The sequence below is a fragment of the Colletotrichum navitas genome (genome assembly GCF_030913465.1).
Source record: "Colletotrichum navitas strain CBS 125086 chromosome Unknown LY79scaffold_96, whole genome shotgun sequence".
Taxonomy (NCBI): Eukaryota; Fungi; Ascomycota; class Sordariomycetes; order Glomerellales; family Glomerellaceae; genus Colletotrichum; species Colletotrichum navitas.
This window is the reverse complement of record NW_026850642.1, coordinates 76378-104063: the sequence shown is the minus strand read 5'-3', so window position 1 is coordinate 104063 and position 27686 is coordinate 76378. Positions and strand designations below refer to the sequence as shown.

Below are 27686 nucleotides of genomic sequence, written 5' to 3'. Positions count from 1 at the left end.
ACTTGCAATTTATCGCAGATTTATCACAAAACAAACGGTTTATATCCGATGATTAAATGCCAGACACTGAGACACGCTCTGCTTTTTACAAATCAACGTACCCTTGACCTGCCTTAATACCACCATGTCCACCAACCCGGATTGTGATAAGTAGTTAGCGGCTCCTTAGTATCAGCCTGTTCTCTTCTAAGGTACTATTGGTGCTTTACACTATCAGCATATTGCATGGCCAAGACCGTGCTGGCGGGTGTCCTCATCGGCATCCCACCTCCCTTGTTCCGAAGATAGGCAAGCTATGATAGCTTGTCGGACCCCGCCCGATGTTTCCCCGCATTTGATTTACACCTCCCCGACAGGGTATGGGTCAGACCGGAAGCCGAATTTGGACAAGACGTCGTTGGGTTATCATCATAAACTTATCTGCCACTCTCTACATATTCAAGTTACCAAACTGTAAATAAATCTTCAACTCTCACAGGCGTTTTCGTCAGAACTCACATACACTGAACCTGCAACGCTACGATATTTCCAATCCTACTAGCTTTTCTCTTTCACCTCAAACTGACGTACTGTAATACTTTTTCCAAACATATCTTGGGATACAAAATATCAATATGTCGTCAGTCACAACCGACCAACTTGCTCTCGCGCGGGAAGTCTGTCGTCCAAATCTTGTAAAGCATCTCATGCTGTCGAACAAACTCGCCCACTCTTTCGGGCTTCGTGTTGCCTTCTCTACCGAAATGCCGCTGGTTGCTAAGCGCGCGGGCTATTCGGCTGTGCTGATGAACCTTGAGCACATGGCCATGAGCATGGAGACCATGAAAGACATTGCCGTTTCGTGCTTAAATGTCGGGTAAGTCACATAACGATTCCACTTTTGACAACATAGATGAAATTTCCGGTCAGTCGTTGTGGGACTTAACAAGATTCAGCTAACGGCTTGTACAGGATCACGCCGACAGTAGTTGTACCAACGTGCGCTCCCGATTGGATCTCTCGCTGTTTGGACTCTGGTGCGCAAGCCGTCATCGTGCCTCACGTCAACAATGTTGAAGAGGCAAGGATGTGCGTCAATGCTTCGAAATTTCCACCGCTAGTCAGTCATCATCGGCTTCATCTCTGGTTCAGCATTTTTGAAGAGGACCAACAGCACCAACATAAGCAACCTAGACTTACAAGCTCATCATTAGGGACACCGATCAGTGACTATGGTCACCGCAATGACACAGTATACAACGGAACTGTCTTACGCGACTATCGCCGAGGTCGTTAACAACGAAGTGCTCATTATGCCCATGATTGAAACGAAAGAAGGGGTCGAGAACGTAGAGTGAGTAGAACCAAGAACCAGATATACTGTCCGTTCGGAGGCTAACAGCTCGGTAGAGCGATTGCAGCTGTGCCAGGTATTGATGCTTTGTTTATTGGCTGCGCAGATCTTTGCATGGAGTAAGAAGTTATTTGCAGACGTTCCAAATTACCACAGCTGCTAATAACCTAGCAGGCTCGGAATCCCTGGTCAGTACGATTCGGATATTTTCCATTCGACTATTGCGAAAATTGCTGCTGCCGCCGAAAAAGCAAGTATAGATGGACGCAAAATCTTTGTTGGCCTAGGCGGGCTTGAACCTAGGCCAGACTTATTGGAAGAGTTGGCTGGACGGCATGCTCCCATCAGGTAAGTCTCGCCTTTGATATTATTAACGTTAATTAAGGCTCACTGTTCATGCCAATACCAGATTTGCAATGGCTGGACGTGACCTGGCACTGTTATTAGCCGGCATGTCAAAACAAGCTACCGCAATGAACGAAATATCCGCCAGGCTCCAATAGACGTTTTAGCTGCATTCCCACACGCTTTCAGCTCTTGGGTTCTGATCTTCCAATAAACGATCGAATTTGCGCCCCTTCAAGCTGCAGTGCAGAGTGTATCGATAAGCAATCAGTTAGAGCATATACATCCTCGACCAGAGCAAATTGGGTCACAACCGAACAACCATGTTCTTGTATGGATTATAAACGTTGTTTTGATATATATGTTTTATTTGGGTCCGCCGATGTTCACAACACTCTTTTTTGTAGACGTGGAAACTGTCACGCTGTGAGCATTAAGGAGCTGAGAGTTAAATCACAGCTGTATCTAGATATGACGTGGCAGGGCCTATAGGATCTGAAGCTGTACTACTTATGCATGATAAGTGTAACCGGCTGAAAGGATTCCAAAATTGTTTACAGAACGTGTTCTAAATCAATCATCCCAGTCGTTAAAATCCTTACTAACAATAGAGAGAAATTTGAAAACCTCCGGCAAAAGTCACGATCGGGAAATGGAAGGTATTGGGTCCGCATGAATTACTTCAGGTAGCCTCGAGCTCAGTTGTATTGTCAGCAAATGAAACCCGGCGTGACTTTGACCGATAGCAAGTGAACAGCCTGCCAAATCTGTAGTAGCTAACCCTCACGGGGTGACATTCATTTCATATGTACATCGGTCAGCTACTTCATGTCCTTGTTTGTCACCGACCAACCCCCATTCGGCATTGAAAACTGTGGGGGTTCCACCGCTATCTCATAGATACCGGCCGGCGCTGGTTATCAGTCATAGAACGTCCTGGACTCTGGACCATGATTGTTTCCCCTCGTTATTTTTCGTCACTCGATACATGGCCATAACGTTGACAACCGGGTATCGTGTTGATTCCTCGGAACTTAATTTCAAAGCATCATGAACCCAGAAGACACCAGAAATGCGCAAGATGTACCCATTGCGACCATGCCGACACCAGGGTCTGCCATCGGTCCGCCGTGCGACCCCGCAGCCACTTCATCCACAACAGAGGACCGCGAGCCGCCAGTCAAGCGGGTTAAAACGCAAGCATGTTCGCGTTGCCGGCGACGAAAGGTAAAGCCGCTAAAGCCATGTTCAAACTTTCCGCCGGTCGTGCCATTGAAATTTTTTTCTTGTTACACATGCTTCCAAATTTCCCATACTAGTCACGGAAAGTAAGCATTGAGATCCAGGCTAATGATCATCCTATAGCAAAAGTGTGATGACCAAAGGCCCTGTGATAACTGTGTCCGGTCAGGAGAGGAATGTAACGACGCATTGCCGTTGTTCTACCCCTCTCATCCTTTAGGTCCCGTTTGCTCACAGGTGTAAGCTCCCCTGCCTTAAAGAAGCAGTACGCAGGACGCTGCGTTGACGATTATTCCAATAAGAACCTCGCATCCATCTGCTTCAGGCAATTGCTACTATTACTACTCTATGGCTATAAGCTGACTGGTATACCCAGGAACTCGATGCAAATGCCATTAGCCGGGCTGAGTGATATTGCGTCCCTGGAAGATCGCATATCACGGTTAGAAGAGACCAACGCTCGACTACAGGCTGTTGTTGATCGACAGGAGACTAGCTGCAGTCATGATTCAGGCCGATCTCGAGCGGTGGCAGTACCTCATACACTCCACTCCGAAGACAACTGTCAACGCAGAACGTCGTTGACGTCTAGGACGGGGCCAGGAACCTCACTGTCCAGAAGTTCTCCTGCCATAGGCCTACTAGCCACGTTCGCTAGCCCAGAAGAGGACAATCTATCACCTCCGAGTCCTCAGAACAGTAACACCAAGAGAAGAACAAGTAGCCTCAGCTTTCATGATGCGGGAGGTTCCCTCGATGCAGTAACAGAAAATAATCTGTTCAACATCTACCATAAAAAAGTACACTGCCGGTATCCTTTTCTTCGTCTGGATGACTTCCGCAGGCCTGTCGGCCACGAAAGAGAAACGTGGAAGTTCTACTTCAAAAACATGATCTTTTCGATAGGCCTTCTCCTCGAAAGGCCTTCTTCACAGTACGAACCCCGGCTCTACTCCCACCAAGCTTTTTATCGCCTCGCCATAACTCAGTACCTCTCTCATGTCTTCGCCCAGCCCGACCGTCTCCTCCACATACAAGCCTATCTCCTCCTCGCGATGCACGCTATATACTCTCCTTCCACAGAGCGCATAATCTCCATTGCCTCGGCTACGATGCGCTATTGCATCATGGCCCAGCTTCATCTCGCCGACGCAGAACCATCCCCTCCGCTAGATGTGGCCTCAAAGGTTCGCGTACAGATGCGCCGCCGCGTCTTCTGGTCCGCGTACGCTCTAGACCGGGCTGTTGGCACCATGTTCGACTTACCATTTTCCGTCCCGGACTATCAGATTACGGTGAAAATGTACGCAAACATCGACGACATAGATCTCGAAGCCGCCTGTGCGCGCTCATTCTCTATGGACCCTTATCCCGACATTCCGCGGCTAACAAGTGTCTCCGCGGCGATTCATGTTGTCTATTGCAGACGGATCCAATCAGAAATTCTCAACACGACGCTCCACCGTGACTTCTCGGCGCAGTTCGACGGCATGTCCCATTGGCGTCTGAGAGTGCTCGAGAAGCTCCAAAGATGGAGAGCGCTCTGTCATCAATATGCAGACACCAGATCGAGAAACTTTACAAGCAGCGAGTGGTTACACATGATTTATAACTACAGCCTCGCGATGCTGTATCAGCCCACGAAAGAAACCGTGACGGGCCCCGCGGGTGACTGGACGGTGAAAGCATGCGTTCGCGCCTGTTTGATATTTCGCAAGTTCCAAAGAGAGACACCTATCACCGAGCTGTGGCTAGGCCTTATCGCACAGTTCAAGTGCGGTGTCGCATTGTTGTATTGTTTCTTTGCTACGCCACCACATTTGAGGACTGTAGCATATCGACTGCCAGAAGTGTCCGAGGCCGTCAGGGCATGTAGCATTATTCTGTCGATCCTTGCGGAGCGATGGTCTCAGAGCAGGTGTCTCCGGGACGCCTTTGACATTCTAGCTCGCGAGATCCCGATCTTTGAGCCAGCTACATCAGAAGAAGTCGGCCCGCGAAAGATGGCGAAAGCGTCGGCTGATGCTCTCAAGGCACTCATCGGCCAGCTTGAAGTCTTGGTGGTGCATCGTAATACGCTACGTATGATCAAAGAGATGGCCGAGGGGGTCTTTCCACGCCTTAGACCGAATGGAGAAAACTTGCAAACACAAGCAGACACTATAGGAGATGCTGCGGCTCATCTGGTGGAAGAAGACTCACCCTCTTGGCTTACAAACATCACTGGTGATATGTTTCAGCCCATTACGCCTCACTTCTTCCAATCAAACATGTCAGGACTTGATGCAGAGGGGTTTGACTATGCCGCCCTTGGATTTCCGGGCGATTTTGGCCTTTTTGATCGAGACGATAGTACAAGAGGTCGTGAGAATTTGCATAGGGAGTCTAGGTAAGGAACATCCAATCACATTGACAAGAATGGCCGCCCTGGCGCCAACGTTTTGGGATCAAGGTCGATGGATAGAGGCCGAGCAGCTTGACATGCGGGTGATAGAGACGGGAAAGAGGGGACTTAAAGGGGAATCCTGATACACTGATGAGCATGCATAATCTTGCCTTAACTTGAGGAGGTCTCGAGCGATGGCAGGATGTACTACAACTGCTGCAAGACTGTGTCTGGTGTAGAGAGAAAGTCCTTGATGTGGATCACCCAGACACTGTATCTTCCACCTCGGCTCTCTCAAGATGGATGATGGAGTTTGGAGGAAATGGGTATGAGTGATACGATATCATATTTTGAACGCTTCTGAGTAGATGTGGGGGGTAGGTAACCATGTAATTATGTCTTTTCAATCACAGTGTAATTTCAATGTGATGTTACGATGTGTCACCTTGTGAATAGTAGTTTCAGCTAAACTCGTCTTGCCAGCGCCAAAAACGTAAAAAAAAAAAAAAATGATAACTGCGATTTTGAACATTTGAAAAATCAGGTGCATACCTGATTCTGCTCGTAATCCTACAGTCAACCATCAGGGGTCTATGGTAGAAAAAGCTGCCTAGCACCACACCTTTTATCTCAGCACAGTTCACCTGCGTCTCACCTTGTGAGTCTGGCGCACATAACTCGCGAGATAAGTACAAGATAGGCCAGAGCACCAATAGGCGTCACATAGGATAGAGGATAGGGCTACATATGGGCTACTAGTGGGCCAATTCTGGCTCTGGTTGTTTTTGGCTGTGTTGGCGGTGGCAGCTCCTGAATATCACCTCTTTACAAGCCACGACTCTATACGAACTAGGACTAACAAAACTGGCAAAGGTCAGATATTGCCTACGCTTCTATGCAACGCTCTCGTAATTTTCAGCCACGCTAATTTTTTCCAATCCAATACCGCGTGATCCAGCAGCAACGGTGAAAGCCAAGCAAGTATCCTACGCAGGAGTGCATTGGGCGTAGTAAGGATTTATCGTAGAGCATCGAGCCCCGGGGACGCATACAGTCGCACTCCCCAACGGCCAATTCAGACCGCCGCACTGGGCATATAGGGGTTGCACTCCTGGCGGAACCGGGAGGGGGGTGCACTGCGCGTAGTAGAGGTTCACCGTGGAGCAGGTGGCGTACGCTGGGCACTTAGTAGGACCTTGGTAGGCTAAGCCGCCACACTGGCCATACATGTCCTGCGTTGGCTCACCAGCTGGAAGTGCCGTGGTTGTCTTGGTCTGGAGTGTTGTGGGTGCCAAGGTCCGAGTGGGTGCTGCGGTGCTGCTGGGTGAGATGTCGTTGCTTGTGCTGTTGGTGCGAGTGGCGGTCATGGTCCTGGTCAACCGGATGGTTGTAATGGCCTCGGCTTCTACAGATGATGCGCTCTCTCTGCTAGAAGACGAGATGGCGCCAGACGTAACACTTGAGGGAGCGATACGGGTGCTAGACGAGGATCTGACACGGGTCGTTCCGTAAGGGGTAGCACTTCCAGAGGCGGTAATCTGAATCCGAGACTGCGGGAGCATGGAGACACCTCCAGGTATGATGGTGTCCCCCGGAACCACATAGTCATTGAGGTTATCGCGGTAGATGTTGTAGAGGATACCAGCATCATTAGCCTTGTAGAGAGCAGTGCCGGGAGTGCCCGGGGGGTTGTCGGTGCCCTCGCCCGTGATCTCCAGGTTGATGCACTGCGGGTAGCTCTGCGCACCGTTCTGCTGACCGGCGTTGTGGAGAGCTATGATGTCGTGACGGAGAACGTAGTGGCCGGGAGCGACGTTGGCCGGGATTCGGACGAGCCAGGCATTGCCGTTCTCGATGAGAGCGGTGGCCGCCCAGCGGTTGGTGCGCTGGGGCGGGTCGATCAGGCCGGCGCCGTCGATCTTGAAGAACCGCAGATCCGTCTTGTCGACAAGGTTACACGGGCCGTTGCAGTTGGCGAGCCAGTCCATGACGGGGCCCTTGTGACTGTCCGGCCACTCGGTCCACTGGAGCTGGACGGTGTCGCCAGCGGCCACCGTGATGCGGCCCTTCCCAGCGACGGCCTGTCGGTGGCATATGATATCAGGAGCGTTGTAGGCGTCTGGGGCGACGAATCCGTTGTCACGCTGGTCAATTGTCCATCCGGCCACGAGGGGCGGGTTGTTGGTATACGGGTCTTGCACGGGGATGTAGTTGCGGTAAGAAACGCCGTTGATAACGATGTTAGTGACGTGACCGTGGGCAGCAACCGTTGCAGCGGAGGCCAAAATGGCTACGAAGCCGGAAGCCTTGCTTCGGTAGCTCATTATTGTGAAAAAGAGAGTGAAATGACGTTGAATAAAAAAACGTCCGAACGAAGATCTGCTCAAGGAAAGGAGAGAACGAATGAATAGTGGTGGAACCGTAGAGAGCGACGCTGGTTCTAACGACAACGTGATTGTAGCAAAAGCGTTGATCTGGAATTATACTCGACGCATGTCTATGTATTCGTCAAACCGTTCTCGAGCTAGGGATAGAGTGAACATAACATTCCAGCCATTGGTGCCTCCCCCTCATGGTTTTATATATGCGAGGGGTGACGAGGCTTGGCCGTTGCCTCCCTAGCGAAGGGGTCGGCTCACGAACAAATCTCATGGCTCTCTCCACATAGGCGAGAAAAAGTTTTATTCCTGAGTTGTCTAATGAATAGTGATCGTAGTCATATGAGCAGTGGTTGCTATGTTGATGCAACCAGGTTAGCGCGAAACCCTATCACACACGTAGACAGCATTCGTCTTTCAGCCTCACAGAGCAACGTGCCAATGGTAGGTCTTAGGGATGAAACAGAGCTTTAGTCTCCGTTCGCAAACGGCGCGTAGTGGCTCCCAACTGTGGAACAGCCCCGCGGTTGGGGTTCGCTTCTCAGGAGAGGCCTTGAATGTTGTTCGAATCCGGTTTCTTAGGTGATTTGGGACCATAGTTAAGGCATTTTCAGGATTCGTAAGAACACTGCGCAAGTACCCTGGAAGAGTCTTTTGCAGCGACCAGAAGAGGTGTTGCTGAGAGGTGGCTACATCTAGGTGCAGGTGTTGCGCCTCGAGCTCTCGGGGGCTTGTTGCCGATTTTCGGTGTGAACTCTCTTCGTATGTCAGCAGGCGGATTCGAGTGAGCCACCGGAAAAACAGTTAGATGTCTCGCCGACCTGTGTACTCGCCTACTAGTGCACAGCTTTAGTAGTCTAGCCCTGTATCATATTCAATAGCGTGAGGATATGTAAGCGCGTGTCTTAAGCGTCACGTCCAGCCGTAGTAAGTCAACCCACCCACTTTTCGGCACCCCCCACATTTCGGCATGCCAAAAATGCCGCCCAGCCACCCCATTAACAGCTATATCTATAACTTCAAACTACTACCACTTTTTTCAACCTTTATCAAATCACTTCATTTTTTCAGGATACCTTCTTTATATATCAATGGTTCAGTATACCGAAGATGAGATCAATCAAGCGATTAACGCTGTTGAAAACGGCTATAGTGTTGTCTAGGCAGCTTCTATCTACGGCATCCCACGAACAACCCTCCAGTATCAACTAAGAGGTACCCAACCAAGGAAAGCAGCATTTGAAGACCTCCAGAGGCTTTCAACTAGCCAGGAGGCCAGCCTGGCCAGTTAGGTGACTACCCAGGCAGACCTCAGGCACCTACTAACCTATCAACAACTAAAGGACTTTGCCTATTGCATCCTCCAAGCTATGGGGGATACCCAACCTCTAGGCAAGAGGTGGGTAGATGGCTTTATTCGAAGGAACCTATCTGTTAAGGTCTAGAGAAGTTGATCTATTGATTTAAGGCATGTTAATAGGGCATCTACTAAGGTTATTAGGGACTAGTTTAAATATCTCGCTATACCTTGCATCTAAGCTATTAAACTAGCCAACAGATATAATATAGATAAGACTAGTATCCTTAAGGGCAAAGGCAATAATAGGCTAGTGCTAGGCAAGGCTTTAACAAAGGCAGTAAGGAAAAAACAGCCTAGATTATAAGCCTAGGTATCTATTATTAAGTGTATATCTGCTAAAGGTATTACTATTTATCCCTTGGTTATATATAAGGGTAAAACAGTCTAGTAGTAGTAGTTCCCTCTAGATCTAGGCCTATATAATAGATAAGAGTTTATAGTAATAGAGAATAGATAGACTACTAATATTACTACTGTTAAATAGCTACAGAGAGTCTTTCTTCCTTAGACTAAGCCCTCTTAGCCTAACTAGGCTAGACTCCTTATCCTAGATAGGCATAGGAGCCATACGACAACAGATTTTATATAGTTATACTATACTAATAACGTCTATCTCTTATTCTTGCTACCATATACCTCTTATGTCCTCTAGCCACTTAACTAGTCAGTCTTTAGCCCTGTTAAGGCAGCATATCAGAAGGAGCTTAGATATCTTAGTCAGTAGATTAACTCTACTATTATAGGCAAAAGGAACTTCCTTTCCTGCTATTAAAAGGCTTACCTAGCTAGTCTAACTGTTGGCAACATTAAGAGTGGCTAGAAATACACTAGGTTATGGCCTGTTAGTGCTGCAAAGCCACTTATAAATAGGCTACTAGTCCAAAAGGCAACATCGTCAACAACAACACTATTAACACCACTTAAAGCAGCTGCTAGAGATACCTATATGGCCTAGGATGCCTATGATATAGAGGGCTGGGCATCAGCCTCATCTGCAGTGAAGTGGTCTACGCCAAAGAAGGTAAAGGACCTTGGGGACCAACTACAGCTCTTCAGCCAGCTAGAACAAAGCATCGCCACACAACGCCAACTATTCAGAAAGGTCAAAAAAGGCTTCCAAGAACAGTCCTATATGCTAGCTACTGCCCAGCAAAAACTCAGCCTTCTAGAAGCCCAAGTTGCCAACAGTATACCCAGGAAACAGAAGGCTGTTCATATAGATCCTAACACAAAGTTTACGACAATCAAAGAGGTACAGCAATCGCAGCAGGAGGCTAGTAAAGTTGAAAGTGATATAGATGAATCCAGCGCATCTGAATTACCTAGTGAGGCCAAAAGCTGTATTATTGTGGCATCAAGAGGTTATTAATAGTTAATTAAATAAAGTGGTGTTGGTTGTGATGGCTTCATTTTTGGCATGCCGAAATGTGGGGGGTGCCGAAAAGTGGGTGGGTTGACTTACCCAGGCTGTAAACGGCGACTCTTTTGGTGTGTATAGGTAACTTGCCAAGGCAATGCGAAGATAATTGTATATTTTGATGAAATCAAGGGAGATGTAGACAATAGTGACATGTATAGTAAGCATATATGCATGATGGACCGCACTAAGTCGGATATATACTTGTTTCAGCTAATTGTGGGATTGAGATATCAGGTAGTGACTAAATGGAGGTAGTGGTAGCTGAGTAGACTGAATCTCAATAGCGAGTCTGGGTTAAGCTTATACTATGTAATACTACTACCGCCTACACACACAGCGCCCACGTTGCTAGCCGAGAGTAACTATGCTCCAAGGGTATAGGCTATATACAAAGTCACCAATGCCACCAAGCTAAGGCTCGACATGCCCAAGGATGGGTCCTGCTGAGCCGGCCAGCTTGACAAGGATAATATGGTGATGGTGTTTCGGAGTGATTTTCCATTGTACAAACCAACCGACCGGTGCCCAGGGCTATAGACCCGGGAATATGGTTGACAAAGGCGCGATGCCCTGGTCTCGGTGATTCCTAGGTTCCCACCCAGCGCCCAATAAAAACAGAACTTTGAACGCATCCGTCTTTGGAATGGCCCAGCCATCATCGGCCGACTCCCAAGCTACCAAGTCTGATGCCTGGTCGAAAACCTGCCCGCCACCCGCGACATCAGACCAAAAAGACATAATAAGCCACCAAAAAAAAGCAAGGACAGCAGAAATGCAACCCCGGCAACGGAACGGTGTACAAAAAACCCTGATCCACGTTTCCTTCCGCCAAGATGGCGGGGACTGGCCGCCGACAGCATCGCCTGTCTAAAGCGCTTCCTCGCCTGGAGGTGTTCCGTGCCTGGCAAGCAGGAAGGGGCGAAAGCGACCCCCCCCCCCCCCCCTCTGGCAGAGCCGCGGAGGAGACGACTAGACGCTTCAAAGCGAGACGGCGGAAGAGATACCGGCGACTATGCCTCTGCCCGGCGGGATTTGACCCATGCTGACGCATGTTGTGGGAGCAATGGTGAGTCAAGGAGGAGGGAGTGGGTGTGCGTAGGTGATGCCCCCGCCTTCGACGAGGGCCGGGGCGTTGAGACAGCTGCAAGTTTGACGTGTGCGTACCCGTACTCCATCGCCCTTGAATAGGCGGCGAAGGCGGTAAAAGGAGGTGAGAATGTCTCGTCCTGGGGAGGGTATGTAGTGTAGAGGGAATTAGAATAGGCGTCCTCGAGGGATCGGTCTTGTCCGACCCCCTTTGGTCCCGACGCGAGACATGTGTCTCAGCTGTCGATGATAGCAACGTGAAGAATCATAATGGGCATGAGGAAGACCATGCAGACGTGGCGGGCCGCGGAGCGGACGAGGGCCAGGGAGATGTGCTTGAGGATGATACAGGTGAGGAGGGCGGCGTTGAAGGCCGAACCAAGACGGAAGATGGAGGTGCGCGCCATGGCTTGCTTCGTCTTCTTCTGTTTTGTGTGGCTGGGTATAGACTTCGTGAGAAGAGGATTTAAAGGTTGTAAGCAGTGAGAAGTGTTTGAATGAAAGCGGGAATGTAAAGTGCTGTCTCTTCCGGCCGTACATTTATGATAAGGACGAGGGCCCGAAGGATGCCCTTTTGTGTGCTGCCTTGTCAATCCCAGGATGGGACTCGCTTTCGGCCCCCAAAACAAACGCCTCCCGGTCCGCGCCGCACTCGCCTCATCCTCCTCCCCCATCGTCGTCATCCTCCGGCTCCTCCTCTTCCGCCTACCCTAATAACTCCCGGACAAGAGGAGTCATAGCCGATTGTAGGACTCAATGGGGCAATAGTCACGATGCGCAGTTCGGTGACAGGCCCTCTAGCTGCTGCTCGCCCTACCACTTCCGCCCCCCTGCAATTCTCGGATAAGGAATTGGGAGAAAACAACTTACAGGCTGCACAGGCTGCAGGCTACAGGGTTGCAAGGTACGGAATTGACACGCTTACAGCCTTGGTATGCGGCGCATGAGCAGCACTCCAGCTTCCATCGGCCGGAGGGGGACGCAGCTCAGCCTGATTGGGGGAGACAGAACATTGACCACGGGTTTCCAAAGTGCCTCGTCACAGATGAACCTTGGCTCGGGCACCGTAGGCTACCGCAGTGTGACTGACAGCTGCGCCCTGAATGCAGGCACCCCCGTCGCACTGGGCTCTCTGGGCTCTCTGGCGTCCCTGGGGTCTCTTGGCTCACATGATTCTCTGGGCCGGGTTGGCCCTCCCTCCCGAACCAAGCTTCCGTGTTGTACGAAAGGGGATGAAGGGGGAGTGGCTGGCGAAGAATCTTTTCTCAATCACGGCCGTAATATGTTATGTGATGAGAAGGTGACACGACCTTCGCAGCGTGCACGAAAACCTAACTGTGGGAGGAGTGTCACGACGGATAACTAATTTTAACGCACATCTTTCTATTACGGGTATGGTTCAGAGTCCCAGAGGCCTTCGGATTTGAAATCAAGGGCGTGGAGTGAAGCAAAAGCGCTACGGTACAGCTTGTTTGATGTGGGTTTCTTCCTTTCTGGGGTTTTTTATTTTTGTTCTTTTTTTCCCCGGTGGGGGAGGGGGTGTTTGGTAGGTTTGGCTGCCTTTTTTTACAGTTGAAATTGGAAGGATATCATGCCGTATCTCGTCATGGTCGTGGAGGAGAGAGTTGTTCGGGACTGTTGGAAAAATCATCCCCCAAAACGCCGGTGAATCCCGAATCCCAAGGTACACACTTCTAGTACAACAGAAGAATTACAGTGTTTTTTTCGTCTTGTTTTCGCATCCACTCGCCCGCGTTTCGCCCTCGACCTCGTATGTGGCTGCAGGTCAAGTCGCAGTCGGCCGTCGGGTGATGTATGCGTCGCGCTTGGTCGCTTGAAAATCCTCCTTCTAGAACTCGCCCTCGGCGCTGTTGCCGATAACGCCCGCGGTCCAGAGCCCGACGAGACCCCACCAGCTGACCTTCCAGCCGCGCCATAGGCCCCCCAGTCCCTGGCCCTTGCGGTACACCGTTTCTGCGACCTTGGCCTTGGCCTTGGCCTTCTTCACCGGTGTCGGTTTGGTCGTCGGAACAGCACGAGACCCCTCCTCGTTCATGATGTAGAACATAGTTCCAATGACACCGTGGTAGCGACCGGGAGGCACATTGGTCTCGAACTTCTGGTCTTTGCCCGAGAGCGCGTGGACATGTGAGGGGGTGGAGAGGACAGCGACCTGACCACGTCTGAGGACCGTCTCCAGCGGGAGCTTGACAAAGAGCGCCGCCGATGAAGCACAGAATTTGGCAACCGAGAAGGTGGTAGGCGACACCCGGCTGTCGATAAGGAACCGGGTCCGGAGAACCAGTGGTGTCGACAGTGTGAGGATGGGGTGAATGAGAGAGTGAAGAATGGTGGGGACAACGAGCAGCGAGGGGCAGACGTAGGAGGGCAGAGCGCGGAGGGTCGACAAGGTCCTCCGTGGCTGTTTAGAAGTGGGCGTGACGATCAGTCTAAGGTCAAGAATTAGCACCGTTCGTAAACAAGGGTAAGCGAACAAGACAGACGGTGTCATACCTTGTGCGCACCAAATCCAGGGGCGCGAGAATGAGGCCCGTCGCAACGGCCGCGGCTGCGGCAGCACATAGAGAGGCCCAAGGGTAGGGCGAGGCAATATCGATCAGGCGATCGATATCCTCCTTGACGCCCAGGTCGGGCACGTTGAACAAGGCGCTCAGAGCGCTTCTGGACCAGTTCTCCAATAGGGACGAGAGGACCGAGTAGAGGAAGGTCGCATTCGATCCCTTCCACACGCCCCAGGCACCCTCCTTCTGCCAGAGCTGGCCAATGACTTCCATCAACGAGTCGGAGCGGCGGATATTGAGGTAGTAAGGCGGCACGGGCTGCTTCGGCGCCGGGATGTGTGGGGGTGAGGGCGACGACTGGCGGTGTCGATGGTCCCTTGGGAACGACGGGGTCGGGGTGGCCGGAGCGTTGGAGGTGAAGTATGCAGGCTCGTCGAGATCAGAGTCAGAGTCGCCCTCACTGTAGATGGCGCTCCCGTACTGGGACTGCAACCGCTCCGAGACGGGTGTGGCCAGGGGCGTCGCTGCGGCGGATGCTGCAGGTGCCCCCATCGTCACGTCATCGTGGCTCCGGACCTGCAAGACTGTCTTCGCAACCTCGAACGGTTGGGCGGTCAGAACCGAGGCGTACTTCCACAGCAGCTCGTCTACGAGGTCCTTGACGGTTTGGACGACGGAAGGGGACGGCTCGCTGATGTAGTCCTTGTAGTCGATGTCGGAAAAGATGTCGCGTGCCTTTGACGCGTACCGCTCGCTCGTCGCATTGCCTGCATGGCGGGCAAAGGGGTTGGGCGCAGATGAGGCGGAGGTCGGATCGGACGGCTCTCCTATGGTCGGCGGCTTGTAGTATGGTCTCAAGGGGTTCACCCCCCCTTCTCGATGAGAAGCCATGATGGTCGATTCGGAGGCTGCTGAGACTCAGCTGTGGTGGTGCATGATTTCGAGAGCTTTCTACTTTTGCTCCCAATTTTGCATGATGAAATGGGATTACCTCGGAGATAAGATTAGCGGGGCCCGCCGGTTCCTTCCCGGGACAGTAATACTGGGTACGTACTCGCGGTACGTACCCAGAGTCCCTACCTACCTAGGTAGTAGTGCACTACCTTAGATAAGTAACTAAGCTTGGGCCTGGAGTTTTCTAGGGCTCTAGTGCTACGTATTACACTACAGCAACAACTCTTCTATAAGCCCTCTTATTTTATCACACTACGGAGTACTTTTACTAGATATGCTGCCTAAATTCTTAAAGTGGTTGAAGTCAAAAGTTATTTCCCTAGCGAATTATGTCAGGCCGGTCGGTAGCGGGGTCAAGCGTCCTGATCAGTGACGTCAACGGCCTTGGTGCTCTCGATAGGGCAAATTCCTCTCCAGCCACATTCAAGCACCTGATTATCGCACCAGGTGCCCTTGCGGTTTCCTGAGCATAATAGCTGAATCCTGTAGGCTGTAGGTTGCCTCTAATAGTCCCACATGGCGCGGAGAAGTTGCGGCAAATGAGCCACAGACTTACAAGCAATACACCAGCAATTGACTGGGGATTATCGCTGCATACCCCACGTACCTCAGGGTCCGCCACTACCTTTAAGGGCCTACGTACGCCGCCGTAGGGCAGGCAATCGAGTCAGTTCGTGAGCGACCACCGAGAAATATAGGTTCTAATTGTACGGATACGGCCCCCACAGTCAACCGCACTCCGTTCGACCGTTTCCCGCCGCATCTGAATGCACAGTCTATCAAGCCACGCTGTGTGTGACGTCTCTTCTCTTCGATCTCTACGACATGACACGACCAGAAGGCGCATGCCGATGTAACTCATCATTCATCAACACGGTTAAGCGTATCAGGCGTTGTTTCACGCCATTCGTTGTTGCAAATGATATTGGCACGGGCACCAGTCGTCTTCCAAATATGAATGGTTGATGGTCAAAATCACTTGCATGCTCTTCGGGAACAGTAGACAGTTGAAGATGGGGGGGACCCTGACCCAAACAGCCGAGGAAGAAGGAGTCAAGGATGACAAAGGTGAGGAAGACAATCGAGATCAAGGTGTTGCTTTTGGTCGAGGTCCGGCTTCTAAGCCATGATGACTAGGGTTGAGTCGGACGGTCGGAGCATTTGAGATTTGAACCACCATCCGAGGAGGGGCGACGCGCTGCGACTCCTACCAACAACTCGCAACTGACTGCTGTCAAATCTAGGTACAAAAAGCGGATCATGGCCGCTATTATGGCAATCCCGCCTACCTACCTACCTACCTATTTACCCAACCTACTTGCTTAGGTATGCGGGTGTGCGAGATCTATTACCATCTCCAAGCCCCCCACCGAGCCACAGGAACGAAACCGAGCATCTAGACCCTGCGGCTAAGAGAAACAACAGCCAGCCGCAATCGCAATAGTCTCGGAGTAGCCCGTGGTATGTGGGGCCCAATGGTCATTTCCTCTCTAGCGTGGAACGGAAGAGCGGTTCCTGCATCAGTAAAGGAAAGGCTACAAACCTACCTACCTCCCTTGACCAGCTGGAGCTCCTCAACGCGGCAAAGCGTTTGTAGAATATTGAGTCTCGAGGCCGAGGGGAAATTAAATCTGGATGGAAAAAATTGCCAGACGACTCAGCTTGTGCTAGTACCCCGTGGCGCCCACGGGTGGGGAGGGAAAGTGGGAAAGTGGCGCTGTGCCGTCAGCGTAACGGCTTGGTTGGTTCCTGTACGGCGACTACACCCGCAGTAGGTTTCCCGTAGCCGTCAAGATGGTGGCGTGCGACGAAGGCGTTTCTCAAGAAGAGGTCGAGTCCGTTGGCGCGAGAAAAAGAGAGAGAGAGAGAGAGACACACACATGTGACATATTGCTGGAATCTGGTGACTTATTACTCGGCTACAAGCCAATTTTTTCGTTCTTCTCGTCGCACTCCATGCCTTTCTTGGTTTGCCCCGATTCGGACGCCCCGAAAGCCAGCCACGATATCCTCAACCCTCAATATTGTATCGGAGGTAGGAGCTGAGGCTTGCTGACCTCTCCTGGCTGTTCAGCTGCGGACCGTCTCCTCAGCCCGTGTTTCTCCCCTCTCCCCCTTTGGGCTACTCGGTCACGGACGGCTTCTCCCAAAGGAGACACAAGCGAAGCTTGAGTCAGGATAAAGCAAGGTGATGGGGCTTGCTGAGCAGTCGGGTAGGAAATGAAAACAAGCCAAGCGAAGCGATGAGGCTTGCTGAAGCTGTTCAGCTCCAGCCTCGCCGTCCAAGCCATGCCATGCGATACGTGCCTGGCGGATGGCTTTATGAAACTTAGGTCGAGATGTCACGATGATCGTCTATAAGAACAGCTCGCCATCATGAGGATTTGGACTTGTAGCTCGTCACACTCGCAGCATCTCAACCGAAGCAGCTTCCAAGACAACGTCGCTTACCGGCCAAGAAACCTGCCCGCCTTCCTCGACCTCTTTCTCCTCTTCTCTTTCAATATGAAGTCCTCGCTCTTCGCCGCCCTTGTCGGCGGCACTATCGCTGGTGTGGCTGCCTCCCCCATGGACGAGCTCTTTGGCCGCCAGGCCGCGTGCAACCGCGACAACTGCTTCCGTGCCGTCATCGGCTCCCGGCCCGGGCCGGCGGTGGCATCGGCCGACTGTTCCTCATGGATGCAAGTCACCGAGACGCCCTGCGCCTCGACCGTGACGCAGACGGCCGTCGTCACGTCCTTCACCACCACCTTGGCCAACCCCTACCCGGGCCTCAGGAAGGTGAAGCGCGAGGAGCTGGAGGGCCGCCAGGCCGCGTTGACTACCACCGCCGCCGCCGCCGCCGCAGCGTCATGCACCCCCGAGCAGAGCCGCCCGAGCAGCATGCCTGCTTACATCGACACTGCCTGCAAGGCCACCATCGGCACGCTCGTCCCCACGGCGCGCTACTCGTCCGCCTGCTCGTGCGACGGCATCGCCGCCGCGACGACGACGCTGCCTGCCGCGGTCGTCACCGTGACCAGCACCAGTACCGTGCAGGCCGCCTTCACGCCCACCAACACGCCCGCGGCCTTTCTCCTGCAAGGGTCCGGCGACAGGAGCCTGTACGTGACGGTCGACGGCAGCGGCGCCTTGCGTCTGGTCCGCGACGCCTCGGCGGCCACGCCCTTCTACGTCGACAATGCCGGGCAGATGCGTAACTATAACAGCCCGGACAAGACCCTCGTCGACTACTACCAGCCCGACCCGGCCACCGCCAACGATAAGGTGTATAGCGACGTGCAGCGCGAGGGGAACTACCCGATCACCTGCAGAAACGTCGGCCGCAACGCGGACGAATACTACGGCGGCTGCGAGTCGAGCGGCTCGCCCACTGGAAATCCTGTAGTATACGGCTTTGGCTACTGCCCCAACCAGGGCGGCTACGTGTACATGATCCCAAACAACTCGAACGTGCGCTGTGCGGGAGGTTATGCTTTCCTGGGCTTCTGGCTCCAGGCGTACTCGGCCAGGAAGTAGGCGCTGTCGAGACGAGATGGCCTTCGGCACATATCAGGGGTCGTAGGAAAGATTTCGCAGAGAGAGAAACGCAAGGAGGGGGGGAAGGGTCGGTGTACGCAGCAGGGACGAACTTCTTCCACGAAGCCACCCGGGTTCGATGTATAAGGAGCATGTTGCCCACAGTAGGGCAATACAGGCAGAGGGCCTTGAGCCGAGAATAACTCTCCTCAGCGCACATGAATCAATTGATACACAGATTGCTGTATACACGTACCTTGTTTTTTTTTTTTTTTTTCCTGGGGCAAGTATTGACTCCTAAGTTCCGCAAGATGCCGACGCGCAGGCGTCAGCTCGACACAAAGATGGCCATGACTTGCGAATGGCCTCATCCCATGATCAAGGGGAATCGGCGACTCGAGGGCTACCTTTACAGGCTACGAGCGTGACAGAGTTTTTTTATGGTGTGGTGGTATCTGACAGGGTACGACTGAGTAATGAAGCAGCCATCCGCCGCTACAACGTGCCGGCAATCACGTGAACTGGGCGGGAGCGAGGACGAAAGCTGTTTGAGCAGAAGAAGGAAGGGTGAGTCGCATTGGTCTAGGACTTGTTTGGACTCTGCGTACTGGTCGTCGCTATGTGTTGCTGTTGCAGATGGACGGATAGGGGGTCGGCGGTGGTTTGAGGCTGCTATGTACATTGATAATAGTACCTTGTGGAATAAACTATCCGTACCGTCTTCCGAAAAGACAGGACGTTGGAGGGGCCGTTTGGGGGACAACTACTCCGTACCTAGGTAGGTAGAGGTAGGTAGGCTGGACTTAACGCGCCTGCCTTCCTTGGCGCTAGGCGCTAGGAGCTGAAAGTCCATTCCCCTGTAACGAGCAAACACAATGGAGGGGGTCCCGGAGTCGGAACATCGCCATTCGCCGGCCGATAAGGCCGACAGCTGCGGGTCCCGACGGAGCTACCGCAGGCCGTGACAGCCTATGGAAATTTCCATGAATCCAATCCATCTCCACAGGGGCCCTTGCGAAGCTTTCCAACAACTTTTTGTCACTGCTTGCAGGCGCCACCCCGTGGAGAGACACCAGCCAACAACCAGCATCATTAGCTGCAGCGGTTCAACTCGGATCCTTTGCGCATGGCGATGACCTGGTCGAATTGACATTGGATTTTCTCTCCCTTCCCCTCCGTTGCAATCGAACCCCTCCGGTGCGCCTTTTACTCAACGCCCTTTGCCCTCGCCCGAGAATAATCCCCGGCTGGTACGGACTCATACCAAGCGGCCATGCCCTCCGCGAGACTCGGCGCAACCCTCTGCAGGGTAGCCATTGGCGCCTGCCGACAGGCCCGCCCGCTGCAACGACACAGCCGAAACATTCACAGCACGACGGCGCCCAAGAGACCTGCGCAGCTCGTCCCCGGACAGGTCCAATGGCCCTCGGTCCGCAGCTTCTCCGTCTCGGCCGTCAGGCCGCACAACCATCTCACCCCTCCCAAGCCCGGCGAAGAGTAGGGCCACGGACCATGATTGTATGGGAATCCTTCGACTGACTGTTGCCGCAGGCTGTGGGTGACCTTTGTCGATAAGGATGGCGACGAGCACAAGATTGCCGTCAGCGAAGGTGATAACCTACTGGATATCGCCCAAGACAATGACTTGGAGATGGAGGGTATGTAGAGGCAGCCGCCCTTCCAAGAAGTCATGGCTAGCACTGGACGGCATCCGGCTAACAGCAGAGTTTAGGTGCCTGTGGAGGCTCTTGCGCCTGCTCGACCTGTCACGTCATCGTCGCCGACGAGGGATACTACGACAAGATGCCCGAGCCCGAAGACGACGAGAACGACATGCTCGACCTCGCCTTTGGCCTGACCGAGACGAGTCGGCTCGGCTGCCAGGTCACGATGACCAAGGAGCTGGACGGCCTCAAAGTCAAGCTGCCCTCCATGACGCGGAACCTCCAGGCCAGCGACTTCAAATAAGACACGAGGAATCTCGAGCATTTTTGGCGAGCGTTGGATGCGGCATACCTCGCCCGCGCTGTTTGAATCACCTGTACTATACTGTTACATATTCCACGGCATTAAAAAGGGACGGAGGGGTGTTACGTGGATCTCGTGCGCAAAGTCGTGTTCTTCAAGGAAGCGCGACATCACGGTTGGGGATACACGTCGGCTCGGCTTAGCTTATGCTGGATATTCGGCGGGTATCAAGGGACGATGGGAGGGAAATAACATCACTCCTCTAAGCTCATAATCCTGTACAGGGTCGGTATGTCAACGACAAGAGGAAACCGTAAGCCACACCCGGCACTGGCATCCATCCATCCATCCATCCATTTTTCCATCTTCTTTTCTTTGCGTGCTCTCAAGCCTCCTCCAACGCGCCCTTCTTGAGCCCCCCGCCGCCGGACGCAATCAGGTCCAGGAACCCCTTCTTGCTCATCTCGTTGATCTTCTCCTCCCTCCTCACCACGCCCACCACGCCGTCCCGGCGGGCCTTCTTCTCCGCCTCGACGGCCTTGACCTGCGCCGCGCGCACGGCGTTGAAGAGCTTGACGACACCCCTCTGCGCGACCTTGCGCAGCCGCCTCTCCGTCTCAATCATGTCCCCCGTCGACATGCCCTCCGTCTCGGGCGCCACCAGCACGTTGCGCACGCGGCCGCGCTCCATCGCCTCCTTCTTCTGCTGCCGCAGCTGCTTGCGCGCCTTGGCCTCGAGCGCCAGGTCGACGGCCGCCCGCGCCGACTCGTGCGCCTCGGCGCTGCGGGCGAGCACGGGGTCCGCCCGCTTCGCCGTCGTGAGCTTGGTCGCGAGGATCTTGGACATGGACGTCGCAAAGGCCGACGGGTCGTTGCGTTTGGATTTGGTCCTTTGCGGCGCGCCCTCGCCGTCGTCGCCGCTCTCCTCTTCCTCGTCCGAGTCCGAGTCCGTGCCGGCGGGCGCGTCTCTGCTCTTCTTCTTCTTCGACGCCGGGGGGGCGGGTTTTGTCTTCATCTTTTTCGACGCCGGGCGCTCGTCGGCGGAGCTCACTGAACCATCGTCATCGTCGTCGTCCGAGACGGCACCGTCGTCGACGTTGGCGTTGAGGATGTCATCATCGTCTGAGTCGAGGAGGTTCACAGCGTCGAAACTTTGGTCTTCGTCCTCCGAGGCGGGCCCCGCCTGCTTCTTGTCTTGTCGTTTTTGCTTTTTGGACGGGGGCGCGAGTCGGCCGTCATTTTTCCTCTTCTGGTTTGCTGTTCCGGCCATTGTTGTGAGTCGCCTGGCAAGACAATTGGCGTTTTGATCAGAGGACGTCGTGTTTGGGGAATATGTATGTAGGTAGTGTTGACTGTACCTGGGAAAAAGTTCCTTGCAAAGGTCAAATTTTTGGGTTCGGCCGGTGGGACCCGCTATCTTATCGTCGGTGTAGTCACCGAGATAATGCCGCCCTCACCGAGCGCTCCCCACTTTGCCAACTGGGGATCCCCATGATGCTACAGGAACAAACATCAGCTGAATTTCCAAGTCATCGACATGTTGAGCCTTCGTCACTGTCTATCTAAATTTCGCTGTTTACCTTTTTCTTTTCTTTTTCGTCATTCCAACGGGCCTGAGTTTGACAGCTGACTCTAGCAATGACCAGTATCATTTTGAATGAATTGAAGCTATGCGAATCCCGCCTGAGATTTTGGCAAAGGAGGTTCGAGTCTCTATCCAAGGGTTTGTTACAACTTACAACTTACGGCCGAAAAATCACAAGACCTCGAGACAAGTCAATACCAATAGCGAACTAATACTAGGATTACTGCCCATCGCACTTTATAGCACATCTGGACGTTGCTTCCCAATCTCACTTTCATTTCAATTGTGTACGATAATTTCGCGACTACGGGGCTTGCCGTCACTTTATGTGGGTTGATAGGTCTTTTGCCTCTGGTATGTAAGGACCATAATGTGCCGAGAGCTTGCTAGCCCCTAGATTCTAACAATTGGCCAGCCATAGCTTACCGGTAGTTTTCGATGTTATCCGGTCAAGACATGCCATTTGAAAGAAGCAATCCTCACCTGAACCCATCGGGAGTAGCCGAAGCCAGATCGGAGTAGGTTCAGGTTACTCACCCCAAGCATTCCGCCGTACAACTTGGCAGCGGCAACTGGCCAATTATCAATTCCCTACTGACCAATGAAAACCGCTTGTTTCGGGCTCTACGGATCTCTGGACTCGATAGATTCCCAAGCCAACCTCAGCGACATGTTATAAGCCAGGTAAGCCTAGTTACTGACGCTTCTCAGACGCAACCCCGAAGAATCCCCTCCCACCCCTGCATCTCGCCAACCTCCTTGGCGGCCGCCCTATTGTCAACTGTTTATGGTTTCTCATTCACGCTCACCACCGAACAACTGGTGACTTGAATCTTTGCCGGCCCCCGAGCGTTCAATTAGAGCAAACTCGTATCAGCGCAAACCGCAAGCCATTAAGGTTGTTTCCTTCAAGCATACTGTGATGACAAAAGCGGATCCGTAATTGCCACTGCGCAATTACGGCTTATATCACGACACACCCCCCCAGGTTTACGACATATCTGTCGGAAGGCTGGTAATATAGAACACTCTTCTTAATACCTTCTAATTGGGTACATCTCGCCAAAGTATAGGTGGTGTTTTCAACTGCCTCGAACAGTGCTCGAACCTGGGCCCCTCGGAATTGTGGGGGTCTCTGATATAGCACATGCGCATGCCGTTAAGGCACACAGAGGTCCAGGGTAGAGCGGGCTCATAACTGTGATGACAAAAGCGGATCCGTAATTGCCACTGCGCAATTACGGCTTATATCACGACACATACATTGTTGCTTCTAATGCATTTCTGCGTGCCAGCTCTGAAGCTAAGGAGGTGGGGTCACGGACTCTTGCTCCTTTGCCCAGCTTTTGCACAGAAATGATAGATCTGAGACGCAAAGCTTCAGGCCGGAGGTTCTTGGCGACACAATCCTGAGAGACCCCACCAATAAAGACCCGGGAAAAGAAGAACCACTTGAGCTCGTATGCAGCCATGAAATCATCATATGTGATGACTATTTTGAGGTAACCTCCGCATACGGCCATGGATTTGATGTTGGTCAGATCTCGAAAGCTAGTGCATGACATTTTTGTAACTCTGGCTGTGTTTTCTGAGCCAGAATGCATCGCTTTGTCATATTCTATATACCTTGATAATTGTATTTTTCCTTTCACGCGCATCATAGAGCCTTCAAACCGTAGCAGAAAAGGCTTTGAAGCTTCTTACGGTGGACAATCGTCACTTTATATGAGTGGTTCCGGAGAGTGGTCCATAGAGGCCAAGGTATATTATAGTGATTCTAACATTCAATAGAGGCAGGCTTCAAATCGTCTATGATTGCCATTCCTTCAACGGTGTGTTTGAGCCCCGAGCTGTAGTTACATCCCGATCGTCAGATGGCATTGCACACGTGGGGCAATGAAAATTTCTGGTGGTCGCTGATGCGAAGCCATCATCGAATGAGTTCCAGGTCTTAGATCCCGGACACAATCACCTAGTAAATGACACCTACGGGAGTCTGGCAGAGAACACCCAGGCCAAGCTATTGACATAAAACGTCAGTATCTTTCGACCGAGGGGCACAGTCAAGATGAGTTTCTTACAGCAGGGAGGACACAGCAGCGAGCACGCTGTCCGATGTCGGCGCAGATCTTGCCGAAGTTGGCGGCGGAGGTAGGGACCTTCGGAGCTGTGGTTCGGCCGTTAGATGGATGCTCCGATAGGCAGACAGCGATGGAAAACTTACGTGGACTACAGGTCAGGTCGGCAAGGTCAAGGACGCTGGTAGAGCAGCACTGGGCGCTGCCGTAAGCTCCAGAGCAAGGGATGTAGGCAGGAGTTGTGCTCCCGGTGGTGGGAGCGGCCATGGTGGCGCCGGCGAAGAGAGCAACGAGGGCAACAGAGAACTGCATTTTGAACTTTGGTGCTGGTAGCAAGATTTGTTCTTGACGATTACAAAGGTAGAGTTTGATCGGTCTGGGTGAGTGGATAATGAAGCAGAAGACTGTTGGTGCTGACGAAAAGTTGGTTGGAGACGGGCAACCGGCCACTTTATATACTTGATTTCTGGCTCTTTTAGTAGATCCGACAACTTGTGAGAAAAGACGGAAATCTTTTCTTCCCCGTTATTTTCGACGCTAGGTATTTTGGATATAGCTCTACAATCATGGCGCGACGTAGTCTCAGTCGCCATAATAACCGTCAGCCAGTCACAGCATCTTCAGTCATGGCAGGAACAACACACGCAGCATATGTGACCTTTTTGTCGGCCGTTGAAATATTGGCTTGGCTATTTACCTGCACCTCTAGCCCAAGGTTTCAGGTGGCGAATGCATCCGTCGTGACACAGGTGGAGAAACAGCATCAGCGCTTCAGAAAGGTTGTCCACGGCCGCTACCTTGTCTATGCAACGCTGTCCCCCTTTCGGATGAGCGTGTGCGGGAAAAGATAGGAGGTAGACCTTGTGGCTACTAGTATGTACAGAAGCTTTCAGACTCGAGAAACTGACATACGGATACAACAGGGGACGAGTAGGCATCTCGCAGGCGAGCTGTCGATACGTCAAGCTAACCATCCCTTTTGAAGGCTCGGCTGAAATGTCGAACTTTCGGAAGCCTTGGATCAACTTCAGAAATACGGTTATTTTGCATATTGGATAATTCATATGTAACTCATTGGTTTCGATACGAACACTCGTGACTCTGCACCCGACTTCGCGCCCGACTCATGGTTACATTGGTCAGGTGGGGAAACTATAACGGGAAAAGCCTCTCTTCCCAACAGCCAACAGAATAAGCCGAGCGACAGTGGTTGACAAGGAACCTAGAGCTGTGATAGTAACTTATTTATTTGATTGGTTTTCCGCAAGTCATTTGAGACTATTGTCTTTGTAGCCAAGCTGAGTGTGTGTTGTACAACTATACTCAGTTGCTCTCCTCAGCAGAGGACCACGGAAGAGTCCTAACCAGGCTCCTAAGTGGCTATTGGCTCGAGAAGACTAGTATACAAGTGGATACGAAGCCGTGTTAGAAGGATACAAGGACCAGTCCCTTATTAATTCTTGTTCGCGAACAGAGTTCCTGGGCAGCAACTACCATAAATTGTTCCAGATACCTTGTCGTTCGTGTATAACTGTTTGTGTTTTGTTGAACGGTTTCTTACTTTACCTTGGTCGGAACCTTTGCCCCGATGTTCCAAAAGACAGGCTTTGCAAAGTGCAAAGACTATCAGACCACGGAGAAACACCCGCATCCCATAATTCACCCGGCCGATCTTCAGCTGAACTGCGGGATAGACCTATCAGCACCCGTTGCGACCCACATTCCCCATCCTCTCCTGCGCAGCCCTGTCCCTATCAACTCCGCGCCACCTCAGATTAGGGAAGGAAACTTATCAGCTTAAACATAGAGCAACGTAAGAAAATGTAGACGTTATGCTGGCAGTTCCAGGTCAACCTGAGAAGTGACCTGTCGATAGCCATTCTGGACACCCCGAGATTTTCTTGGGTGTTACGGCCCCGGGATTTTCAACTCATGGTCCATTTTCCCAGGTAAGCTTAAACCAAAGATTAGGCGGCGAGCTCACGGACAATGTTCTCAAGCGCAGGTTACTAAAGCTCGCGGAGACATTCATCCTCTCTGCGGAGACACGTCTACTAATTCTCATTGTCAAGGACAGCCGGAATATCCGAATTGAGGGCCGTTCATCGCACCACCCGCAAGATGGAGGCGCACAAAAACTTCAACAGCATTGTTAAAGACCATTCGGACAGCAAAGCAGCTTCTGACAGGCGCAGTAGCTGGTCCAAACAGGGTGTAGGTGCTGCTGGTGGTTTTACAGCATAGCCAGGCACTTTCACATTTGCGTTGACGGCTTTGGGAAACTCGATGAGAAGATGTCCAGTCCGCGCCCCGCCATTCAAGTTGGGCTGATCTATTGATATCAAAGGTGCGACGACCCACCTTCTTTTCAATTGGTGATCAGCAATCACGTACGCTGTATGGGGGTTTCACCAGTTAAAGATCTTGCTCCTGGCAGACGAGGAACAATTTGCGCCGTCGGGCTGTCACATGAAATAATTGACTTTTTGTTTGTCCATGGCCAGAGCATTGGGTATCAAGCCTACAGACGCTCCTCACCGAACTTTTTCTCGTGGACACGAAACAGAAACGGGGCCTTATCTATTGGGGAATCTGGAATCCTCGAGTGTCACCTGGCCTATAGTCATATTGGAGTTTGAATCGAGTGGCTATCTTGGGCATGGTTATCATGTACTGCTTGCATCCGGGGCGCCAATTCCGAATATGCTGATATGTGTATAATGGCTAGTCAACGGGAATAGAAAAACACCATGGGGAGTATGCTAAAAGTCGGTGGCTGGTGCACATCGCCTTGTTCAGTTACCATGAACTAATTCAAGGGAGTAACCGCTGTCGTGATCCGATCAACCGCAAGCGTCTGCTAAAAAGAAGATGAAGTATTTGTCCTCCAGAGGAACTACGCAGGAAGGGGGGATGTCTGGTATAAATACCCCCATGAGGTGGTCTGTGCATATAGTTGACAATATATTACGACGTCTGTGGCCGCGGCTACGACTGATACTAGCCACGCAAAGCTATTCTCAGCTTCACGATACATGGTTGGCTCTCTGTTGACTAAGGGATAGGGATGCAGGTAAAATGAGGGTCTGAAGCACGTTTACCATTAAGCGTTTTCCTTTTCAGAAAGTACTAGCTGCCATTAAGTCACTGAAGCCTCATTTGTGGCTGGTATGATCGACCTAGGGTTTGTTAACATTTAACCTGACGAGGACCGGCTTCAAAACAAGAATTGTCTTCATTCCCACTATCACATGTATGCAGCTCGTTTGCTTGACCTCATTTTTATTACTGTCTAGGTGATGTTAAGTTATTATCACGGCCAACAACTACATGTCCCTCGCAACGATACTACACGATTGGTAAGGGAGTTGTTAACTTGTCATTGGCTTAAAGGCGTATGTCTGCTATGTTTCCATTGAAGAGTCCAGGTATGGTGGGCTCGTTCATATTTCGGGCGAGGAGTCATAGATATTCTTTGACTGTGCGATTGGAAATGGAGGCGGTGAGGTT

The 27686-nt window shown here is 52.0% G+C and overlaps 10 protein-coding genes across 10 annotated transcripts; 4 read left to right on the top strand and 6 right to left on the bottom strand.

Annotated features, from left to right (window-relative positions):
• The first annotated feature begins 439 nt into the window (after positions 1-439).
• LY79DRAFT_569001 (HpcH/HpaI aldolase) lies at positions 440-2109 on the top strand. Its single transcript, XM_060559016.1, has 6 exons — positions 440-856; positions 952-1099; positions 1194-1333; positions 1390-1452; positions 1508-1681; positions 1743-2109. Exons 1-6 carry the CDS (start codon positions 615-617, stop codon positions 1834-1836), a joined length of 861 nt encoding a protein of 286 aa, XP_060408902.1. The 5' UTR covers positions 440-614; the 3' UTR covers positions 1837-2109.
• A 667-nt stretch (positions 2110-2776) lies between these two features.
• On the top strand, positions 2777-5313 carry LY79DRAFT_526183 (uncharacterized protein; the record flags this gene model as incomplete). The annotated part of the gene is made up of 3 exons (XM_060555814.1): positions 2777-2905; positions 3044-3117; positions 3330-5313. 3 exons carry the CDS (start codon positions 2777-2779, stop codon positions 5311-5313), a joined length of 2187 nt encoding a protein of 728 aa, XP_060408901.1.
• A 979-nt stretch (positions 5314-6292) lies between these two features.
• LY79DRAFT_526130 (family 61 glycosyl hydrolase) lies at positions 6293-7630 on the bottom strand (the record flags this gene model as incomplete). Its single annotated transcript, XM_060555807.1, has 2 exons — positions 6293-6650; positions 6759-7630. The coding sequence occupies 2 exons, from the start codon at positions 7628-7630 to the stop codon at positions 6293-6295; spliced, it is 1230 nt and encodes a 409-aa protein (XP_060408900.1).
• Positions 7631-11442: 3812 nt separating this feature from the next.
• LY79DRAFT_673766 (uncharacterized protein) lies at positions 11443-11957 on the bottom strand (the record flags this gene model as incomplete). The annotated part of the gene is made up of 3 exons (XM_060564220.1): positions 11443-11506; positions 11629-11690; positions 11808-11957. The coding sequence occupies 3 exons, from the start codon at positions 11955-11957 to the stop codon at positions 11443-11445; spliced, it is 276 nt and encodes a 91-aa protein (XP_060408899.1).
• Positions 11958-13399: 1442 nt separating this feature from the next.
• On the bottom strand, positions 13400-14963 carry LY79DRAFT_526154 (mitochondrial carrier domain-containing protein; the record flags this gene model as incomplete). Its single annotated transcript, XM_060555811.1, has 2 exons — positions 13400-14000; positions 14065-14963. 2 exons carry the CDS (start codon positions 14961-14963, stop codon positions 13400-13402), a joined length of 1500 nt encoding a protein of 499 aa, XP_060408898.1.
• A 2568-nt stretch (positions 14964-17531) lies between these two features.
• On the top strand, positions 17532-18545 carry LY79DRAFT_594051 (uncharacterized protein; the record flags this gene model as incomplete). Its single annotated transcript, XM_060561638.1, has 1 exon — positions 17532-18545. The coding sequence occupies one exon, from the start codon at positions 17532-17534 to the stop codon at positions 18543-18545; it is 1014 nt and encodes a 337-aa protein (XP_060408897.1).
• Positions 18546-19818: 1273 nt separating this feature from the next.
• On the top strand, positions 19819-20513 carry LY79DRAFT_526113 (2Fe-2S iron-sulfur cluster binding domain-containing protein; the record flags this gene model as incomplete). The annotated part of the gene is made up of 3 exons (XM_060555805.1): positions 19819-20042; positions 20097-20203; positions 20278-20513. 3 exons carry the CDS (start codon positions 19819-19821, stop codon positions 20511-20513), a joined length of 567 nt encoding a protein of 188 aa, XP_060408896.1.
• Positions 20514-20898: 385 nt separating this feature from the next.
• On the bottom strand, positions 20899-21783 carry LY79DRAFT_594049 (Rrp15p-domain-containing protein; the record flags this gene model as incomplete). Its single annotated transcript, XM_060561637.1, has 1 exon — positions 20899-21783. The coding sequence occupies one exon, from the start codon at positions 21781-21783 to the stop codon at positions 20899-20901; it is 885 nt and encodes a 294-aa protein (XP_060408895.1).
• Positions 21784-22971: 1188 nt separating this feature from the next.
• On the bottom strand, positions 22972-24018 carry LY79DRAFT_697916 (uncharacterized protein; the record flags this gene model as incomplete). The annotated part of the gene is made up of 2 exons (XM_060564865.1): positions 23362-24018; positions 22972-23047 (listed from the first exon to the last, which is right to left on the bottom strand). Exons 1-2 carry the CDS (start codon positions 23757-23759, stop codon positions 22972-22974), a joined length of 474 nt encoding a protein of 157 aa, XP_060408894.1. The 5' UTR covers positions 23760-24018.
• LY79DRAFT_568981 (fungal hydrophobin) lies at positions 23784-24774 on the bottom strand. The gene is made up of 3 exons (XM_060559015.1): positions 24323-24774; positions 24180-24265; positions 23784-24118 (listed from the first exon to the last, which is right to left on the bottom strand). Exons 1-3 carry the CDS (start codon positions 24486-24488, stop codon positions 24071-24073), a joined length of 300 nt encoding a protein of 99 aa, XP_060408893.1. The 5' UTR covers positions 24489-24774; the 3' UTR covers positions 23784-24070.
• Between the last annotated feature and the right edge of the window lie 2912 nt (positions 24775-27686).

Excerpts from the sequence above, each read along its gene's own strand:
- LY79DRAFT_569001 (XM_060559016.1), top strand. The coding sequence starts at position 615 with ATGTCGTCAGTCACAACCGACCAACTTGCTCTCGCGCGGGAAGTCTGT. Across the intron at positions 857-951 it reads GTTTCGTGCTTAAATGTCGG|GATCACGCCGACAGTAGTTG; the intron begins GTAAGTCACATA and ends CGGCTTGTACAG. Across the intron at positions 1,682-1,742 it reads GGACGGCATGCTCCCATCAG|ATTTGCAATGGCTGGACGTG; the intron begins GTAAGTCTCGCC and ends TGCCAATACCAG.
- LY79DRAFT_568981 (XM_060559015.1), bottom strand. The coding sequence starts at position 24,488 with ATGCAGTTCTCTGTTGCCCTCGTTGCTCTCTTCGCCGGCGCCACCATG. Across the intron at positions 24,266-24,322 it reads CGACCTGACCTGTAGTCCAC|CTCCGAAGGTCCCTACCTCC; the intron begins GTAAGTTTTCCA and ends GCCGAACCACAG. Across the intron at positions 24,119-24,179 it reads GCTGCTGTGTCCTCCCTGCT|CTTGGCCTGGGTGTTCTCTG; the intron begins GTAAGAAACTCA and ends TTATGTCAATAG.